The 19,638-nt window shown below is 42.5% G+C and overlaps 1 protein-coding gene across 3 annotated transcripts in view; it reads right to left on the bottom strand.

The window, feature by feature from the left end:
* The window catches only part of LOC121288264 (myosin-11-like), a 167,861-nt gene that overhangs the window by 63,652 nt on the left and 84,571 nt on the right, over positions 1-19,638 (bottom strand). For 2 of the 3 annotated variants that reach the window (XM_041206773.1, XM_041206771.1), the window contains exons 6-8: positions 14,349-14,369; positions 10,065-10,157; positions 7,150-7,213 (exon numbers count right to left, since the gene is read on the bottom strand). In XM_041206773.1, the coding sequence (XP_041062707.1) occupies positions 7,150-7,213; positions 10,065-10,157; positions 14,349-14,369 (178 nt within the window). The remainder of the gene's footprint in view (positions 1-7,149; positions 7,214-10,064; positions 10,158-14,348; positions 14,370-19,638) is intronic. The other variant, XM_041206772.1, reaches the window with a different exon arrangement.

Genomic DNA, 19,638 nt, shown 5'->3' with positions numbered 1-19,638 from the left:
CCGTATCTCCCCCACTGACTAAAAAGATATCCCAAATTACTTCATAGAGGCATAGAGGACAAAAGGCATCAATCCAAGGAATAAGATATTAAGTGGTGTAAACAGAGATGTTTTAAGGGGGCGAAGGAGGTGGGGAGCCAGAGGGACTTCCAGAGACTGGGCCGAGGTGGCTGAAAGCTTGGCTGTCGGTGGTGGGACAAAGTGAGAGGCAGGATGGGCAAGAGGCCAGAGTAAAAAGAATGGAGAGTTGAGATGAATAAAATTCGAGATAGGAAAGAAGGTCATGGAGTGATTTAAAGGTCAGGATGGGAATTTTAAATTTAATGTGTTGGGAACATGGAGCAAATCGGTAAGATGACAGTGAATGGAACTTAACACAGGCTAGGTTACAGGCAGCAGGAGCTTAGAAGGTAGAAGATGGAAGGCCAGCCAGGAGGGTTCTGAGGTAGTTGAGTCTAGAGGTAGTAGAGGCATTGAGGATTGAGGAGGGCTTTAGCAGCTGATGGGCTGTTGCAATGTAGAATCAAGTGATGATGTGGAGGTGGTAGACAGCAGCATTTCGAATGGAAGGGATATAGGACCAAAATCCATTTCGGGGTCAAACAGCATGTCAAGATTGTGAGCCATCTGGTTCGGCCTAAGTTTAGAATCAATTTTTAAGTTTCTTTGTGGACCAGAAGTGTGCTCCTCTGAGCCGCACAAGGACATCTTGGTGCACCCCACCTCAAGCTAGCCAGAGCCTTCCAATGGACTTACCTGGTGCTAGCGACCATCCGGATGGGTTCCTGGTGGCTCACCTTTGCCCCCTGAATTCTCATTGCCGCCCAGCAGCCGGACAGGGATTCCTGCTTGGTTCATCCTGGCCTACTTATGAAAACGAGTTCTTCAGGCGTTAAAATCTGCCCAGGTCTCAGCAAGCAAATCTGTTGCTAACCCTGGTACCCACCCCCGAGTAACATTAAAGGTGATAAAGTTTATATCGCTTTTGCCTGGGTCTATCTACTTTAGTCTGTCATGCACACCCCCCCGGGTTCACACGGAGTCTGATTCTGGGCTGTAACCCCAATGTAAGAGCCTTTCACCAATAGAATAGGAATCACTTTCCCCACAGTTAACCATAGTGTTGTGTTCTTTCACTCCAGTCTGTTTTTCTCATCTTTATAAAGCCTTTTCCTGGAGAAAGAAAGTTAAATAGAGTTCTCAAAAATTGACCAGAAGCCAGAATCTTTATGACAGTTTTTGCAGGGTCACACATGTTTCTTGTGCACAGAAGTTTTCTATCAAATCGCTCAGGGTTACACTGGAGGATTGGTTTATTTTTGACTTGCCCCATGAAATGACCTCTATAGTGCATGGAATTGTTATTGTTTTGCTTTAGAAACGATGATCATATAACATCACGATTCCTCTCACAATGTTTTGTGTGTGTATATACCGTATCGAGTTACATTTTGCTGTGCTTGATGAAAGTACAGATTGGAGAATCAGGTACAAAGCTTAGGGCATCTGCTTCATAGAGCGCGCAGTTTACAGTATTGCTGTACAAATAGAACGGACTTTGATCCATGGGGGAAATCCAACCCCACAGTCATTTAGAAGCATTTCATAAATGAAAGTGCACACACTGTGAAACAAAGCCAGGCATGTCTCAGCAAATGAGCAAGAATGCATTCAATTGGCAAGGCATTTGTGCGCCTCCTCTCATTCATATGAAAGGGTGCTATGAATGGGTACGCCTGGTGTATACTTTGGCACAAAGATGGCGAATGGTGCATGCTGCCTTGTAAATCTGAAAGACGAGTCAGATTCATTCACTGGGTGTCGGTTCCTTTGTTGACATTTATTTTCGAACCCTCCTTTTTGCATATTCGTGGCCATTTTATTGTACAAGATCAGGACGACAGGTTGTCAAGGAGACAGAAATTTCTGAGAGAAAAATATGGGCCGGGGTTGGCAGCGAACACATCACTGCCAATGCTGGCTGCCCCAAGGCCATTTAACACTCCAAGGAGGTGGAACTGGGACCTCTGCCCCTCAGCTGATTGGAGGAATCAATCTGATTGGCCAGCAGCTCTCTAGTCCCAACAGTGCCAGAAGCTGCAGTGGACAGGAATGGGACTGCAAGCAGACCCCAGAGTCTAGGTCCCAGAATCCAGGACCAGGTAAGTATCGGGAGGTCTCAGGGCGGGAAGGGGAGGTGAGGTCTTTGGGGTGGAGGGGTGGGGTGTTGGTGGAGAGGCTGGAGGGTGGGGACGGGAGAACCCACAGCGGCCAGACATTTTGGGGGGGTGGGGGGCATGCCTGATGTTTGAAGGAAGTTGTTGATGGAGGCACCACCCCCTTCCAGCCTGAGGCCTGAGCAGGACCATGTTTTGGGCATGTCCCCTACCCCTGAAATCCTCCCACTAGCTTGAAAATTTAAGTTGGGTGGGAAATGGTCCTTAAATGGTCATTAATTGGCCACTTAAGGGCCTCAGTTAGGACCAGGGCTGGCGGGCTGGCCTAGGCCTCGCATGTCCCACCATAAAATTGCAGAGAGTCGGGGCAGGTGCCAGCCCAGTGGGAAGGCCATCTGAAGAATTTTACAGCCACCCTGGGTCTACAAACCCCGCCCCCCTGGCGGGGGAGTGTAAAATTCTGACCATGTTGCTCTGGGAGACTCTGGAGGCAGTTAGTCCATGGCCATTTGTGTGTTTACGTATGTGCAATGGTGCTACAGTGTCCATTGCGTCTCAGTTGGTGGCACTTTTGCCTCTTGAGTCACAAGGTTCTGGGTACCAGGCTCACTCCAGGACTTGACCACAAAAATCGAGTGCAGTACAGAGGGAATGCTGCACTGTCAGGGGTGCCATTTTTAGATGAGATGTTAAACCCAGACCTCATTTGCATGTTTGGGTGGGTGACACTATTTCAATGAAGGCAGGGGAGTTATCACTGGTGGCCTGGCCAATATTAATCACGCAATCGATATCACAAAAACAGATCACGTGGCCATTATCACGTTGGAATTTGTGGGATCTTGCTGTGCACAATTGCCTGCAGTGTTTCTTACAGCGTGACTACACTTCAAAGGTATTTCATTGGCTGTATAGTGCTTTAACATGTCCATTGTGAAAAATGCGATATCAAAGCAAGTCCTTCCTTTTCAATGTGCTGAATGTAGTATTTCCGTGCAAATATCACAACACTCAGGACAGATTGTGCGTGATGAATCTAATTAAATTTTTTGATGAAGTAATTGAGATGGTTGATGAAGGGAATGCAATGGATGTTATCTATGTGGATTTTAAGGAAGTGTTTGACAAAGTACCACGCAAAAGGCTGGTTAACAAAATTGAGGCTCATGGTACAGGAGGGTCAATACCTGCTGGGATAAAAAATTGGCTTAAGGACAGAGGCTAGCAAATCATGGTAAGTGGCTGTTTTTCAGACTGGAGGGTGGTACATATTGGTGCTCCCCAAAGGTCAATGCAAGGACCATTGCTTTTTTGATATATATGAATGACTTGGATCTTGGACTAAAAAATAAAATTTCAAAATTTACCAATCATACTAAACTTGGAGGTGTGTAGAAACAGTGAGGATGATGTCAATAATACCAGTAGTACTAACAAGACATAGATAGATTAACAGAATGGGCAGACAAGTGGCAGACGGAATTTAATATAGAGAAATGTGATGTATTTTAGCTAAAGATATAGGGAGAAGCAATATAGCCTTAATGAGTTCCCAAGAATGTGCAGGAACAAAAGGATTTGGGCGTTCATGGACACAGATCTTTGAAGGTGGCAGAACATACTGACAGAGTTGTTAGCAAAGCATATGGGATCTTGGAACCTTGACCTTCATAAATAGAGGCATTGAGTACAAAAGCAGGGAAGTTATACTGAACCTGTAATAAAGTTCTGGTTAGGCCACAACTAGAAAACTGTGTCCAGTTCTGGTCACTGCACTTTAGAAAGGATGGGAAGGACCTTGAGAGGGTGCTGAGAAAATTTCCTTTTTTTTTATTCTTTTATGGGATGTTGGCATCATTGATGAGGCCAGCATTTGTTGCCCATTCCTAATTGCCCTTGAACTGAATGGCTTGTTTGGCCATTTCAGGGGGTAGTCAAGAGTCAACCATATTTCTCTGGGTCTGGAGTCACATGTAGACCAGACAGGTAAGGATGACAAATTTCATTCCCTAAAGGACATTAGTGAACCAGATGGTTTTGTTTTATGACAATCAACAATGGTTTCATGGTCACCATCACTGAGAATAACTTTATATTCCAGATTGATTTTAAATTCCACCAGCTGCCACAGTGAGATTTGAACCTGTGACCCTAGGGCATTCATCTGGGCCTCTTGGATTACTAGTCTAGTAGTGACATTACCACTATACCACCATCTCCCTCTACCAGGGATGAGGAAATTTAGCTACAAGGTTAGGGTGGAAAAACTGAAGGGTTGTTATTCTTGGAGCAAAGGAGGTTGGGGATAGAGCTCATAGAGATGTACAAGATTATGACGTGTTTAGATAAGATAGACCAAGAAAAACTGTTCCCATTGGCTTATTGTACAAGGACTAAGGGACACAGATTTAAGGTTTTGGGTAAGAGATACAGGGAGAATCTAAGGAAAAACCTTTTTTATGTAGTGAGTGGCAATGACCTGGAGACCACTATCTATGAATGTGGTAGAAGTCAATGATTTCAAAAGGAATTGGATAGACACTTGAAGGAAATAACCTAGGCTATGGGGATAGAGTGGGGGTTGGGACCGACTAGATTGCTCAACAGAGAGCTGGCATGGGCTAGAGGGTCTCCTTCTGTGTTGCAACGACTCTATAACTCTAAGTACTGTAGTAAGATATTTACGCAACCTGAATTACCATAATATTGCAATAATATGAATTTGCCCATTATTGGATTCTCCCAATTACTCTCTTCACAGATGAAGGGTTGTCAAGTGTAACTCAAAAGAGGAAGAGCAGACACTTTCTCGCTCCCCTAGGTGAGCCAAAAGCACGGAGGTCATGTTACCCATAGAGCAATAGGGAATGAATCTCAGAGCACTATTGGTGAATGGGTGCCTTTAGAGGAATCTTCATAAAGGTTCAGTAACGTTGAGAGCAGTGTCACACCCTCACAACAAGCCTGGGAAGGAGGTTTCTATGCAACTGCTGCTTCTACCAAACTCAACAGAATAATGGAATATATCTCTGACCCTGAGATGTTGGGTCAAGAACACCTTAAGAAGCTCTTGGGATGGATACTGATGCATTAGGTTTGCTAGCAGGTAAATGTGGAAGGCTTCCTCTGGCCCCAGGATGTTAATGAACTTTATAGTCACCAGCCCGTACTACATTTCCCAAGGAACATGACACTTTTGAGGTATTTAATGACATATAAAAGCTGCCAGGTCTGTAACAACAACAGTGATAGTACCGCACACTCATCATTGTCACTGCTAAGATAGACATGTGCATATTCCAGACACTGTTGTTGTTCCCAGGCCAACAGTAATATGCCAGAGCTCAGGGTTCAGCTGAAGGTGGGGCTGAACTTATTGTGTTATTGTTATTGTGTTAATGGTGAGGCCTCATCCAAAGGAGTCAGATATTCTGCATTCTTCTCATTCCTAGGTGCCTCCTAATTATAACAGGACTGCCGATGTCTCTATCAACGATGAGATGGTCAGGATGTAGAAATGGCAAACTACCCCCAGGGAAGCATCCTTTGTCTCAAAATTGTGGTCAGGTACTATCTGTACATTAGGGTGAGGGGGGGTAGTGTTGGCGGGGGTGGTTAAAGCCCTTTTACTTTACAAATGTCATGAAATCTGAGACTAGTCCTGAATGGAGTTGTGTGTCAATGTGATTCAATCTCTGAATGTTAAGGATCTTCACCAGCTGGCAGATGTCTTTGGGGTTACAAGTGAAAGGATTGACCAGTACAAAGATTTATAACGTAGCGGATGTGGTCAAGAGCCCCTCAGTGATCTTGTTGAACAGAACAGTGGAATAAAAAGCAGCATAGCTGCTACGATGCTTAAAGTAAATGAAGCTATGGCTTTCCTTTGCATTCTGCCCCTGCAGCTCTTCATTTAGAATGTGGACCAGCCATAATGCATTATTCCTTTGATAGCAACCGGTAGGTGGACCCAGAGTACAGACACAGGCCCAGGGTAATTGATGGGAGTAACTGTTAGCTGTCGTGCTGTCTTCACTCACTTTCATCCCTCCGCTTCCTGTATTGATGCCGGAGAGTAACAGGTATAGAGTTCAGCTCAGCAATAACATCTTGGCCCGCACTAAAGAGAATAGAATCCAACTCAGCTGGGTACTGATGGACCCCATGAGCATACTCAATCCACCTGAGCAAAAAAGACATTGATTATCATTAACAGTCTTTTAACAAGCCGTTATGTGATAGTACTGTTTTGAAAGTAGAGATTAAGGACTTTAAGGATCGGAAAAGCTTATTTCATTTTGCAGCTCAAAATCTATACTTAAACACTGAATTTCTTAGTCTGGTCTGTATTCCCCATACACTGCAGGTCAAACAATTTGTGTATGACAAGGTGCGGATCCAGATAACCTCGAGAAGAACGTGCTGTCACTTTGATACTGAGAAGCCACGATTAGATCTTGTTATGGAAAAACTCTCGTCTATTTTTAAAATGTTCCTTTAACCACTGTGCAAAGTTGATATAAACACAATGGTGTCTCGGTCCTCCAGTTTATAGTCCAACTGGCCCATTAGTGAACCGTGGGAGCTAAACTCACATTACCATGTTCCTGTTAGTGATTTCTGTTTTATATGAAGTTAGGACACAGGTCAGCCATGATCTTATTGAGTGGTGGAGCAGCCTCAAAAGGGCTGAATGGCCTATTCCTGTTCCTATGTATTCAAAGGAGGTAAAGTGGAAATATCACTGAAACTATTAGTATCAAAACTCCCAGTGGGAACAGGAGATGTTGGTTTATTAATTTTCTGCTCTTTTCATGCTAGAAGTCAAGTTCACAGTGAGTTTGTCTCTGGTGGTGATTTCAGGTGGTGGTTACCTCCTTGTGGGCACTTGCAATGGGCCAGTGTGCCTTTATTATGTCTTTTTAGTTCAAATTCTAAATCTGCTCTCTTTAACAACCATTTAAAAGGATACAAGTGTCGATGTTTGCTCCAACAATATAGCCAGTGACATCAAAATTGATCCGGATGAATTTTCCCTGTGGAAAATGGGATAAAAATGATCAGGACTTATTTGTGTGCAGTCACTGTCCATGAAGTGATTAAACAAAGTGGCTAACAGCGTCACTAGCACTTTTTGCTGTTTATTTGCTATCTTGTTTACACAGAGCCTGGTATTTCAGATTACGTGAGGTCAGTTTGAGCAGGTTCCTTAGATATGATCAGAATACAATCACCTGAGCACTGCGATGAAGCAGAGATAATAGGAATTCACATCTGCCACAATTTTGCAAAGTTCACAGCTGCACAGAAGTAGCTTTCATTTTGATGATAAATTTTAGTTTTTTTTAATGATAAATGCACATTCCAGCATTGCTGGTCAGAATGTTCCATCCTATGCAACATCACAAATGGTTATCTGGAGGTAAAATTCCATCATATCTTTCCCTCCTCGACTGGTGGGAGGGAGTTTGGTGGAGTGTGTGGAGACTGCACATGTTGGAGTGGTTCCATAAGCTGAATTAACTTGACGTAGCATCTCCTTTCCTGTTGCTGCTGTTGTTTCTACAGTGTGTCGGTGGTGCCTTTTGCCAGCTCAGTGGAATAAATGTTGTGTGAGGTGACGTGACATTTCGAGGACACCACCAGCAGATCTATCTCCCTTTTCATCTCCCAGCACAAAACACATCAGCAAAGTTGTAGCAAACAAATATTACTGAAACTGCAGAAATGGCAAAAACCATAAGCACATAGGATAAACCAACTGAGGCTAGAGAGTATAAAATGGATTCTGAGTGCATGGTGTGTGACATTCATCAATGCTACCTTACATTTTGTAAGTGGTTTGAATTTCCAGGACGTTTTCCCTGACAGATTGACCTTCCCACCATAAATGCCGACTGCTTTCTTTCCATGGATATGTATCATGTTTTGTGCTGATTGTGTTCCATGTGGTGACACTAAACTTTTCCAGCAGACTTAGGGACATGAACTTGCCACATAGGTAAAATGCACCATGCCACACACATTGGGGACAGTGTGGAATACATCATGTCACCCACATTTGGTGCAAGGCTGAATGGAAAACTCTTTAAAAAAATACACCACACTATGCTATGGTCCACGGTGCGTTGGGACAGAACATACCGGAATGGTGATGGGAATATTGTAGATCGTGATAGCCCACATACAATTTACAATCTACCTCCGCACCGGAGTTGGCAGGGCGCTCACTGACAATTAAAAGGCCTATTAAGGCCATTAAAAAGTTAATTGAAAGACATCGGTTATTAAAAAGTTAATTAAAAGAAACTTGTTGCTGCCTGTCCAGCCTTATGGTTGGTGAGCTGGCGAGAAGGCCAAGCGACCTTTGTACTTTTTTGGACGGTCATCCACGGCCGGGATGAGGTTTCCAAAAGCAAATAAAAATAAAATAAAAACTTCAATTTTTCATGAATAACATGTCCCTGCCCTGACTGAGTCACATGAAGGGACATGTTTCATTACGCTTTTATTTAAAATTTTTTTTTTTTCATATCTCTTCATCTCCCTGAGGCAGCTCTGTCCTCAGGGAGATTATGAAGCGCTCACTCACGCGCATGCTCACTCAGCTCGCACTCCCTCATCTCGCCCCCCGCCGAGCCTGCCCAACATGGGTGAAATTCTGCCCAGAGTTTTCCATCGAGCCGGTATTTAATACTGACACCAGAGGGCAGTTAATCTTTGATGAGGTGAATAGCCATTGTCAGGTCGATTGTAAATTGTACGGGGGCTATCACACAGCCTTGCTTAACCCCAGTCCAGATTTTGAAGACGTTTGTTTCAGATCCTCTCATTCATGACAGTTGCAGTTATAAAGCAATTTCAGGATTGTGATGAGGATTTTTTTGGACATCCAAATCTTTGGAGGACATTTGAAATTTACTCAGCCAAATGCATTGTTCGGATCGAAGAATGCAATGAGTGGTTCCTGGTGTTGTTCACAACTTCTTCCACCTTTGCAGCCAGTGAGATGCACAGTCTTCCTTTGCCTGTTCTGTCTTTGGTAACTTTTTCGGAGTGCGCTTTGTCTGGCACCTCCCCCTTGACCTTGCTGCCATGGATAGCCTCACCACCACCTCAAGGCAGCAATCCATGGAGAAGACTCTTTGCGATATTACCAAAATGTTACCAAATCATATCTCAGGGTTACTAGTGATTGATGTCGTTGCTTTTGCTGGAAGGCTCAGATGATATATTGTACGCGGAATTGAAGAGATCGAGAGTGGCTTGCAAATCTGGTGCAGAATGGGCAACAACACAACATTTATCCGCAAACTGTAGATCCTTTATGCCTGTGGTGGTCAATTAAGTTTTGGCATGGAGGCAAGATTTATCATGTGCAAACGTTAAACTGTGTCCTTTCTTTGGTCATCATTACGAAATATCTTCTTGAATCAGATACAAAGTTTGAAAGGACTTTACAAGTAAGTTGCAGAATGTCTCTGAAAAACTAGGTTTCACTACAGACTATTGTGCCAATTCTTTGGGGCAGTTCAACAAACTGGTAAAGGACTAATACTGTTTCCATTCTGCTATACAAATAATTGCTATGTTATAGCTCAGTGTTCAAATTTTGGAAGTATTGTTGAACTGACTGATACACACAGACACTTCATGAGAATGTAATAAATCACCACACCACAAACGGCCCTTTTCCAGATGTTTTGAATTTTGTGGTGGATTTATTTTCTCTTGGTATGTTACTAAGATATCGGGTATTAGAAACTTCAATCAGCTCCAAAGTGAGCTAACATCATTATCACTGTCTGTCATTATTGCTGTATGGTGTGTACAATCATGGGAATTTCAACTCAAACTAAACCATAAAGCCAAAAATGAAATACTCACAAATCGGGATGAGTTGTCATTTTTTACTGTTTTTGCATTTCCAAAGGCTTCCAGAATGGGGTTGGCTTGAAGGAGTTGCTTTTCAAGTTCCCCCTAAAATTAAGAAGGATAACATTCAGTTATTTTAGTCAATGAGAGATTAAGCCAGTGACTCATATGCTAACTGCTGGAACCATTCATTGCATTGCTCTAACAAAGTATGATCTACAGTCACTCTGTACTAGGGTTATTTTGTTAGAAAAACAGAAAATGCTAGAAACACTCAGCAGGTCAGACAGCATCAGTGGAGGGAGAAACAGAGCCAATCTTTCAAGTCATCAGAACTGAGAAAAGTTAGTGTCATAGGTTTTGAATTTTGGGGTAAGAAAAGAAGCAAAGAAGCTTCTTGGTCAAGACCTGCCATTTTAATCCTCCACCTTGTTCTCACACTGACATCTCTGCCCTTGCTCTGCTGCACTCTTCCAGTGGGGCTCAATGTAAGCTTGGGGAGCAGCGCCTCATCTTTTAATTGGGAACTTTACAGCCTTCCAGACTCAACATTGAGTTCAACAATTTCAGGCTGTAATCTGCTCCCCAACCCCCACCTCCTATTTTGTTTCCTTTTCTTTGTATGTTTCAGTTTTTCCTTTTATTTTAAGCACCTGCTGTAAGCACCTTTTTGTTCTTTTCTTGCCCCATCACCATTCCTTTGGCCCTGGAAGGCTAACTCTTCTGTCACTCAGTCTCTCCTTACTTTCACCTTGTCACAAACCTACCATTTGTCCTTGTCCCACCTGCCCCTTGCTCAAAACCTATCCCATCTCTACCCTTTTCCAGTTCTAATGAAAGGTCACAGACCTGGAAAGTTAAACTTTTTCTCTCTCTCCACAGATGCTGCCTGAGCTGCTGAGTATTTTCAGCATTTTCTGTTTTTATTCCAGATCTCGAGAACCTGCTTTTCTATTGAGGTTTATTTTGTTGTTTATCTAATAGGATATTCACTGTAATCCCGTCATAATATCACATCAGCACCTTCTTCAGCTGTTACATCTGTTAATGTTACAACAGCGTTACAATATAATGTTACAATACCTGTAGCTTATCAGCACAATAATAATAATCTGCAATACAAATAGTTAGCATTTTATTTCCACTTCTGCACATCAGAATTCCAGAGGAGCCTGCAATAACGAGACGCTGAAAAACGCAGGTTGCTAAAGCGTCTTTAGCACATGCAGGTCCTCAACAGTTGCTTCATGACTTGGTTGTTTTAAGAATATTTAAACATCTGCAGGATCTCTCCACACCACCGGGTTTGCTTCCATCCTTCCACTGCTGTGACCGTGGTGTCCTTCAGGAATCAGCGTAATTATTCCACAGTCACACCTCGTTTACATATCCTTTTCACTGAGGAAGAAAAGATCAGCACAGCCCTGTAGGAAGTGTCACCGTTTTCAAACATACTCCCTGTTCCTTGACGTTCAGGCAGAAACATTAGTCTGAGCTGAAGTACTATGTACGTGTATTGTTTGCTAAACTTTTGAGAGCTTTGGAGAGACTTTTTACTTTATAAAAATGCCAAGTAGGATTCTTACTTGCGTTAGGAAGAAAACGTGCAATGACCAAGCTCAAGAAGACATGGAAATGTTTTAAAATATTAAGTTTTTAATGACTGCTTATCTAAAACGAGCACAACTTAGTTATATAACTGACTGCAGCCAGCAAGTACACAGTATTTTCTAAAGGATGTTAATAGTATTCGTTTCTGAGAAAAATTAATGCTGGAACCTTTATGAAATGATTAAAGAAATAACACATACAAGCATGCCACATGTTATAGTTGGTTGAAAAATGCAAGAATACTTAAGCACAAGGCAACTTATATCGGCCAGAGTATAAATATTTGCAGTAGCACCAAGCTATGATAAGAATGACCTTTTTAATATTCACGTTTATCATCTAAAATGGTGCAGAAAAGATGACAGGTTTATTAGATTGATGATTGAATTACTGTAAACACTCCTTCCCAATTTCTCCCTGTTCTTTCCTGAAGGTACTGACACTTGCTGAGGGTATACAAAAAGTGACCATTTCTCATGCCAGAGTTTTGGAAGGTGATTCAATAATACAATACCTCACAGTGAAATCTGTTGTTGGCACCCCTTCCACAAACATTCACTCCCTCCACCACCAATTCACAGTGGCAGCAGTGTGTACCATCTACAAGATGTTCTGCAGCAACTCACCAAGGCTCCTTAGACAGCACCTTCTAAACCCACAACCACCACCATCTAGAAGGACAAGGGCAGCAGATAGATGGGAACACCACCACCTGGAAGTTCCCTTCCAGGCCACTCATCATCCTGACTTGGAAATACATCGCTGTTCCTTCACTGTCTCTGGGTTAAAATCCTGGAACTCCCTCCCTAACAGCACTGTGGGTGCACCTACACCCCAAGGACTGCAGCAGTTCAAGAAGGCAGCTCCTCACCACCTTCTCAAAGGGCATTTTTGATGGGCAATAAATGCTGGCCTAGCCAGCAATGTCCACATCCTGTAAATTAATTTTAAAAAGCACACACATGCATTAGCACACCTTCTAGCCAAAGTCACCTGAATAATGATGATTATTGACAATTTTTAGCCCTCACTTCCACCAATCCTGTCATCCTCTTTACTACTCCAGCTGAGATCAGTTAATTTGGTACAGGTTGGGGATTGAACATGGGAACTCTATGGCTGAGTGCCAATTATTCAATACTAGGCCATCAGGGGAAATCACTTCTGAACTTACAGAGCTTTTTCAGAAATCAAACTGTGGCTCCTTTGTTTTAAGTTACCCAGAAACTAACTTTGATTCAAATGGCAAAAAATGAACCTCATATAAAAATGAACCCTAAATTACACACGGCGGGCGGAATTTTACGGTGCCTTTGCATTGGGGGCAGGGCCGTAAAATGTGGTGAGCCATTCAAAAGCCCATTGACTACGGCAGGACCAGAAAATCCTACCAGTGGGAGGGGCCATAAAATTCCACCCCTCGTTGTTCTCGTGTGTGAAGATGTCCTACTGTTTGCATTTATTAAAAATTTACATTTTGTTTTAAGTACCATAATGTCAAAAAAAAAATGTTAAAGCAATTGCGGATTGCCATCACCAATGTTATATCGTCATGTATGATATTTTACCAGACTTTCAGTTTGATAGGCTAGGCCTTTATCTGATAATCCAGAAGTGAACCACTGATTTAATTGGGAAGATTGTTTACCACTGCACCATTTCAGTATGAGATAAGGTTAAATAGTTAGTTATCAGGCCATGGTTTTATGCCATGAAAGGCACCAAGACGTCAAGCTTACGTTACTGCAGATTTCTATTTCACATCTGCATCATAGAGAGCCTATTGCACAACAATTAACAATTATAGCGACAATTAACAATTAACAATTAACAATTATAGCGACAAGCTGATGAGCCAATTCATAGTTCTATCAGTATTTGAAGATAGATACAGTAACAGCATTGACTGAAGCCATGCAGGTATTGTTCCTTCAGTTAAGGTGGTTACATTTGCTTTGGGCTTTATTTAACAACAATCCTGATTTCGGTTTGTTGTCTAAACTCAAATTCAACCCACAAGACTGCATGTGCATACAAGTCATAATTTCTACTACTCTTCTCCTTTCCTGGGCAGATTAGGCTCGATGACCATGGCACAAAATGCCGTGCACAAACATACCAGGATGTTGGTGATTCATCAAGCCAACTTCAATGGGGGACTCACTCAACACATGCACAATCGGGCTTTGAATAGGTCTTTCTCTGGAACGTTCTGATCGTGTTGGTGAGGGTAGTAGCATTTCTGCCACTGCTTCCCTGAAGTGGACTCTCAAAGCTGTGAGCTTCACTCATAGCACCACGCTGATATTTTTCAAGCTATGTTTATTGCCAATAAACTGTGAACATTTTGACCTATTGCAAACTGAGACAACACATTTATTTGAGTAAGAGGTGAAACGTGTAACAGGGAAATGCTCCAATTGAAAATGCCTTGCTTTTCGTAGTCCTTGCAGGTTGAATTAATTGAGTGTCAGGAAAGTGGCAAAATGTTGCCTAGTAACTGATAAAGACCACTTTAAATGAACTTTATAAAGCATGCAACCCTTTGTGCTACTGTTGTATCTCTGTTTATCTGTGGAGTGAGTGACACCTTCTTTTACCTCAACATCAAGATTCTGTGCAACAATAACGTGCAGGTATGTACTTTGTGCTATAAACACATAGCGAACGTTCTCAATTACTCACGTATGCAAAAGCAGGATCTTGCTGTAGTTGGATAATATGGCATAAAACAAATATGTCAGTAGAGTAATAAACATCAGGTAATTCTATATAACACAGAAATTAACCTCATTCTCATGTCCAGTGATAAATCCACAATTTCAAATGTTCATTTAGTTCAAGGAGTTTCTAGAATCAAGAGGTAGGCGTCTCCAGGCTACGTTGGTGACATCAGCCATTGCATTGAGGGAAGTGCGAAACAATGCCCAAGCTCTTCCAGTGGGAGAGAGCAAGACTGTGGTCAGCCCTGCTCTTGTTCATTCCCTTAAAAACTCCTTTCAAAGAGTTGGGTGCAACTTGTCCTGATGACTACATTACAGCACAAGGCATGGAAACAACAATAGATAACATTATTAATTTGTGGTACATACTGCCAATGTTAGCTGATATATATATTTTTTAAATCCACTATGTGTTTAAACAGATAACTCAACACGGCATTCCATTAAAATAAATGTGACATTTTGGAAACTGGTATTCTGGTGACAGCTCTGTTCGTGCAACACTCTGACTAGGACTGAGAGTGTCTGAACCGAAGTCACAACAGCAAAATAACTCTTGTCCATAAAATCAAATGAAACCCTTGTATCACTTACATGTTCCTTGGATGGCATGCTGTAACTTAGCGCAGTTGTACAGGAAGTGGCTAAGTCTGCTTTGTGTTGAGATATCCAGCAAACAGATCCAATTCTGTTAGACTACTAGGTTGACAGTGTAACTGGTTCCAGAACACCAATTACTATAGATCATAAAATGATTGTAAAATTTACTGTTACATCATAAACTTAATGTGAGATCAACCTGAATTAGGAAATGAGATGATTTGGGATTGTGGAGCTATGTTGATTTACCATGTTTGGTCTATCGTTGTAATGAGGGATGAATTCCACTAAGCTAGAAGTTCTAAACTGGAATATGTAAGGGCTGATTTTAACCCTACCAGACCAACAGGCAGGTGACATTTAAAATTGCCCAGGATACTTACCTGACAGAGAAGTGCAGGCTTCCCACTATTGAGGCATCACCCCTACCTGGGAGGTGGTGGCATAGTGGTATTGTCATTGTCTAGTATATCAGTGACCTGGGAACCTGGGTTCATAATCCCACCATAGCAATAAAAATCTGGAACTAAAAGTCTAATGATGATCATGAAACCATTGCTGATTGTTATAAAAGACCCATCTAGCCTACATATAACTCCAAATATATAACAGCAATTTGGGATGGGAAATAAATGCCCACCACATAATAAAAAAATAAATTTGGTCTTGCTTTAGTGAACAGATGACATTGGGCACCCCAGTAACATCACCTGACTGCAATTTTAACTGCAGCTTTTCCCTACTCCCCGCTTTTTCCACTCAGGAAGTCTGTCAGCGAGATTTAAGTGAAGTCCAGGAATTAAAATATCCCAGACCTCATGAGTATTGGGTGTCTTTCCAACAAGCACCACCACCCAAAACCCGCTCAGAAAAATAAAACCTCTTGAAATATGATCGACAAAGTAGGAAAAGATGATATTGTGCAAACATTGTACACAAACACTGCTTCGAAAACACCATAAATTTAGCAAATGGGTTGTTTAAAAATAGTGGTATAGCCAATAAATATAATGACTATTGTCCACATTGAAACTGTTTCCATTTTTGGGACCAACGTGTTTTTGCTGCAATTCAAATAACGGAGGTATTTTCCTAAGTGTGGAATACAGTCGCTGCCAAACAGCTTTCTCTGATTTGACTTCTTACCCACAACTGCGTGTGTCATGTAGGTCAGGTTACAAATGGAAAACTCCCAAATTTGCAGACGATCCTGAGGCCTCCTACTTAGGCTGCAAAATTAGCTGTATGTATTTTCATGAAATGTATTTTTAAACAAAAGTTAGCAATGAATCCGAGGCACCGTATAGACTCTGAAAAAATTGTCCTGCATGAAAAATCTTACAAGCCATATAAACAAATGTTTTTATTTTATTTGTTGTTGTACACATTTGTATACATGCTTTCTCAGGGCGTGATCTAATACAGACCACGGGTTGCGCAATACTTTCAGGTACATGCAATCGGGATCATATATAATTAGGTAGTTCTACACTTTAGGATACTTGGTAATGGATCGGGGACCTCATGAGTGCTGGTTAACACAAATCTTATTCCTGGCAGCTGGAAGCTGTGTCCCCCAACTGTGACACAACTGAAGCACTATAATAAATTCTGCTACAGTTGAATAGTTCCGCTATGGTTGAATAGTTGCTGGAACCTGGAATCTCTGCAGTCCCTTGAGTCATTGAGCTTATGGGAGGGTGTCCTTATTTCCTTGTCTTCCCCAAGCTTTTGACCTGGGGAGTAGCACCAACTGATAGTCTTTGTAAGATTTGTCTAGAAGCTGCTGTGTCGTCGTGGACAGGGCCAGGGAGAGAAATCATGGGCCCTGGTGCTTCTTCTGTTTCTGGCCAGCCACCCCCCCCAAGTCAACCCCCTCACCAATTTGGCATCCTGTACACTTTGCATCAGAAGTGTGTGCATGTGCCACAATCTGCATTTTGGGACTTCAAGGGGCCTTGTAGCACAAAAAAAATCCAGTGTCATCCCCAGCATCTGATTCTTTCCGTTTCTGAGTCATGCTAAGTGCAAATTAGGTGTAAGAATTCCCTACTGTGCAACATGGAGTACGAAAGTACTTCACAGTAGCTGTGAGGTTGTGAATAAACCAATTGGCAGACAAAGTGGAAACAGGGCCACACCGTCAAGGGAGGAGGTCAGGAAGGGCCTTTTTTTTAATTCACTCATGGGATGGGGGCATCACTGGCTGGGCCAGCATTTATTGCCCATTGAGAGCTGAGTGGCTTGCTAGAGGGCATGTAGGAGTGCACCATATAAGGTGAAATCCGGTAAGGACAGCAGATTTCCTTCCCGACAGGGCATTAGGTTTTTTTTACAACAATTAACAATGGTTTCATAGTCATCCTTAGACTTCTAATTCCAGATTTTTAATTAAATTCAAACGTCACCATTTGCCATGGTGGGATTTGAACCTAGGTACCTAGAGCAGTACCCTGGACAAGTGACAATGCCACTATGCCACTGCCTAATGTAGAGGCACTAGGGTGCTTTACCTTACCTTGCACTCCAGAGTCTAGCCAAGAGTGAGCAAAACACCCACCACCACAGCGGCCAACAGAAACAGAACAGTCCACGGGCCATGCAAAAAAGGACGGACTGGTGAATCTGGCACGTCCTAGTCAGGCCGATGATTGCTATTGTTCTGAACAAAAGCAATCATTGGCTGAGGGGCCTGTATAAATGGTCTACCCACCAGATGGGCCTGCTTCAGGCACTGCCAGGGCAACTCCAAAGCAGCCAATCTGACATGATTCCTGTTGTTCTGGCAGTGAGGCCAGACCCCTCCCCCGCCCTAGAGCACAGGCCCCAGTGTTTTATACCTTGTGCACCCCCCTCTCTGGGGCCTGATGGGGCTGACAGTCCACAGGTACCTTAATGTGCTTGAGACGTCCCTCCGTGTGTCTAGAATTATGAATACTGTTGGGTGTCCTGGGCACCTGTTGATCTTTTCCGGATTCCAGAAGGAAATAAACACTGGGACCAGTGTTCCTATTTCCCAGTTTTTACTGTTTTTGTCGTTCTGGGATTTGTGAAGGAGAGGCTGTGCTGTGGGCCCAACAAGATGAGGGCCTAACCAGGCTATGCTAGAGGTTTATTTTGAGGGAGGGAGGGGAGTGGGTGGAGGGTGGTTTTAAAATAGGCAACCACACCCAGGGATGAGCTGCTCTGCATTTCTGTTTGAAATGAGGAAACTCAGGGGTTTTCTTGAGTGGGAAAGTGCTCAGTGCGATCTCAAACTGGTTGTTAGGCAATGTCTTTAATATGGGCACCAAGGGGAGGCACAGTTTCTCCTTTTGATGTGCATCTGTTGCAGCAGCAAGATGGGCAGATAGCGTATGCGCTGGAAAAGTGGGCACTACTATTTTGTTTCCTCTAAAGAGTTGAGAGTTTTGCTGTCATAAAGGCACTCAACACCTTCCTTTGCTCAGGTCCTGTCTGTGCATTGAGAAGCTTGCAGTCTGATCATGATAGCCGACTAGAGTTTTTTTATATTCTAAAAGATGCCATGGGGGAATTCTTGGGATTGGGGTTTGGGTGGTGGGAGCAAGGGCGGGGTGGTCCAGCGGGATGTCGTTTACTGAGAGGGATATTCACATCATTAGTTTACACTGCTTGAAGGCCATCATTATTAGCTGATATATCCTTTCCTTTTCTCCAATTTACTTCAACAAGTTCCCAACTTAATTCCAGTAATCAATCTTAAAGAGGTTCAGAGTTAGTTTCTTTGGTTTGAAAGTTGTGGATTGCACCACAAATGTCCTGGACACTTTAGATCAGAGTGTTCTGTAGATTCTATCCAGGATTAGATCCAGTTGGTCTGGGCGTTCAGAAATAATTTTGTGGAATAAATTTGTGCTCAAGAGATTGCTATGTACACAGTGTCTTTTGCTAATGAAATTAAGATTAATGAGCGGCTTGATCTCAAGCCTCTGCCAATAAGACAGTGAGCAGCTGTACCGAGGAAATGGATGAGCGAGAGGGTTGTGTAGATTAGTCTCCTTCTGTGTAGATGTTCATATTGCACTGGCATAGCTGAAGTAAGGGGGAGGAAAGGAGAAAAACAGACATGAAATGCACTCCTCCACAGCAATGTTGGTTCTGTTGTGTGGGAGTAAATTAGAAAAAAAGATTTCTTATGGAATGTTATATTTAAATCTACAAAGACAGAATAGATTATTGGAAATAACTCCAAGACCTCATAAGAAGCAAAGGCGGTGCCAAAGCGAATTTGAATCGTTTGGAATTATTCCCTCATTGCCACGATTGGATTACAGCAGCGAGATTGTCAATGGTCACTGTTGGGTAGGGTAGAGGATCTGTTCTCAGTATCTGGTGTGTTATCTCAGATCTGGAAGCATTTGACCCTGACACCGTGTGCCTGAAAATGGAAAGAGTCCCATTCTCCACCAGCCCAAAGAACACAAAATTTTAAGCAAATTAAAACATGTCAACAATGGGAGGTTTTTTTTTTATTTATAGGACATTATTTTAATTTTGGGTTGGATTTTGCTTTGAACAGCAACATGGACTTTCTTTACACAAGAACCCACTATGGGCTTGTGCACTAGAAATTCCTGTCAGCCAACTATCCAAAAATTGTAGTGTCTTCTACGGGGCACCTAGGCCTTGTG

This window comes from Carcharodon carcharias, chromosome 15 (genome assembly GCF_017639515.1).
Source record: "Carcharodon carcharias isolate sCarCar2 chromosome 15, sCarCar2.pri, whole genome shotgun sequence".
Taxonomy (NCBI): domain Eukaryota; kingdom Metazoa; phylum Chordata; class Chondrichthyes; order Lamniformes; family Lamnidae; genus Carcharodon; species Carcharodon carcharias.
The sequence above is the reverse complement of the archived record's forward strand: the minus strand, read 5'-3'. Positions and strand labels throughout refer to the sequence as shown.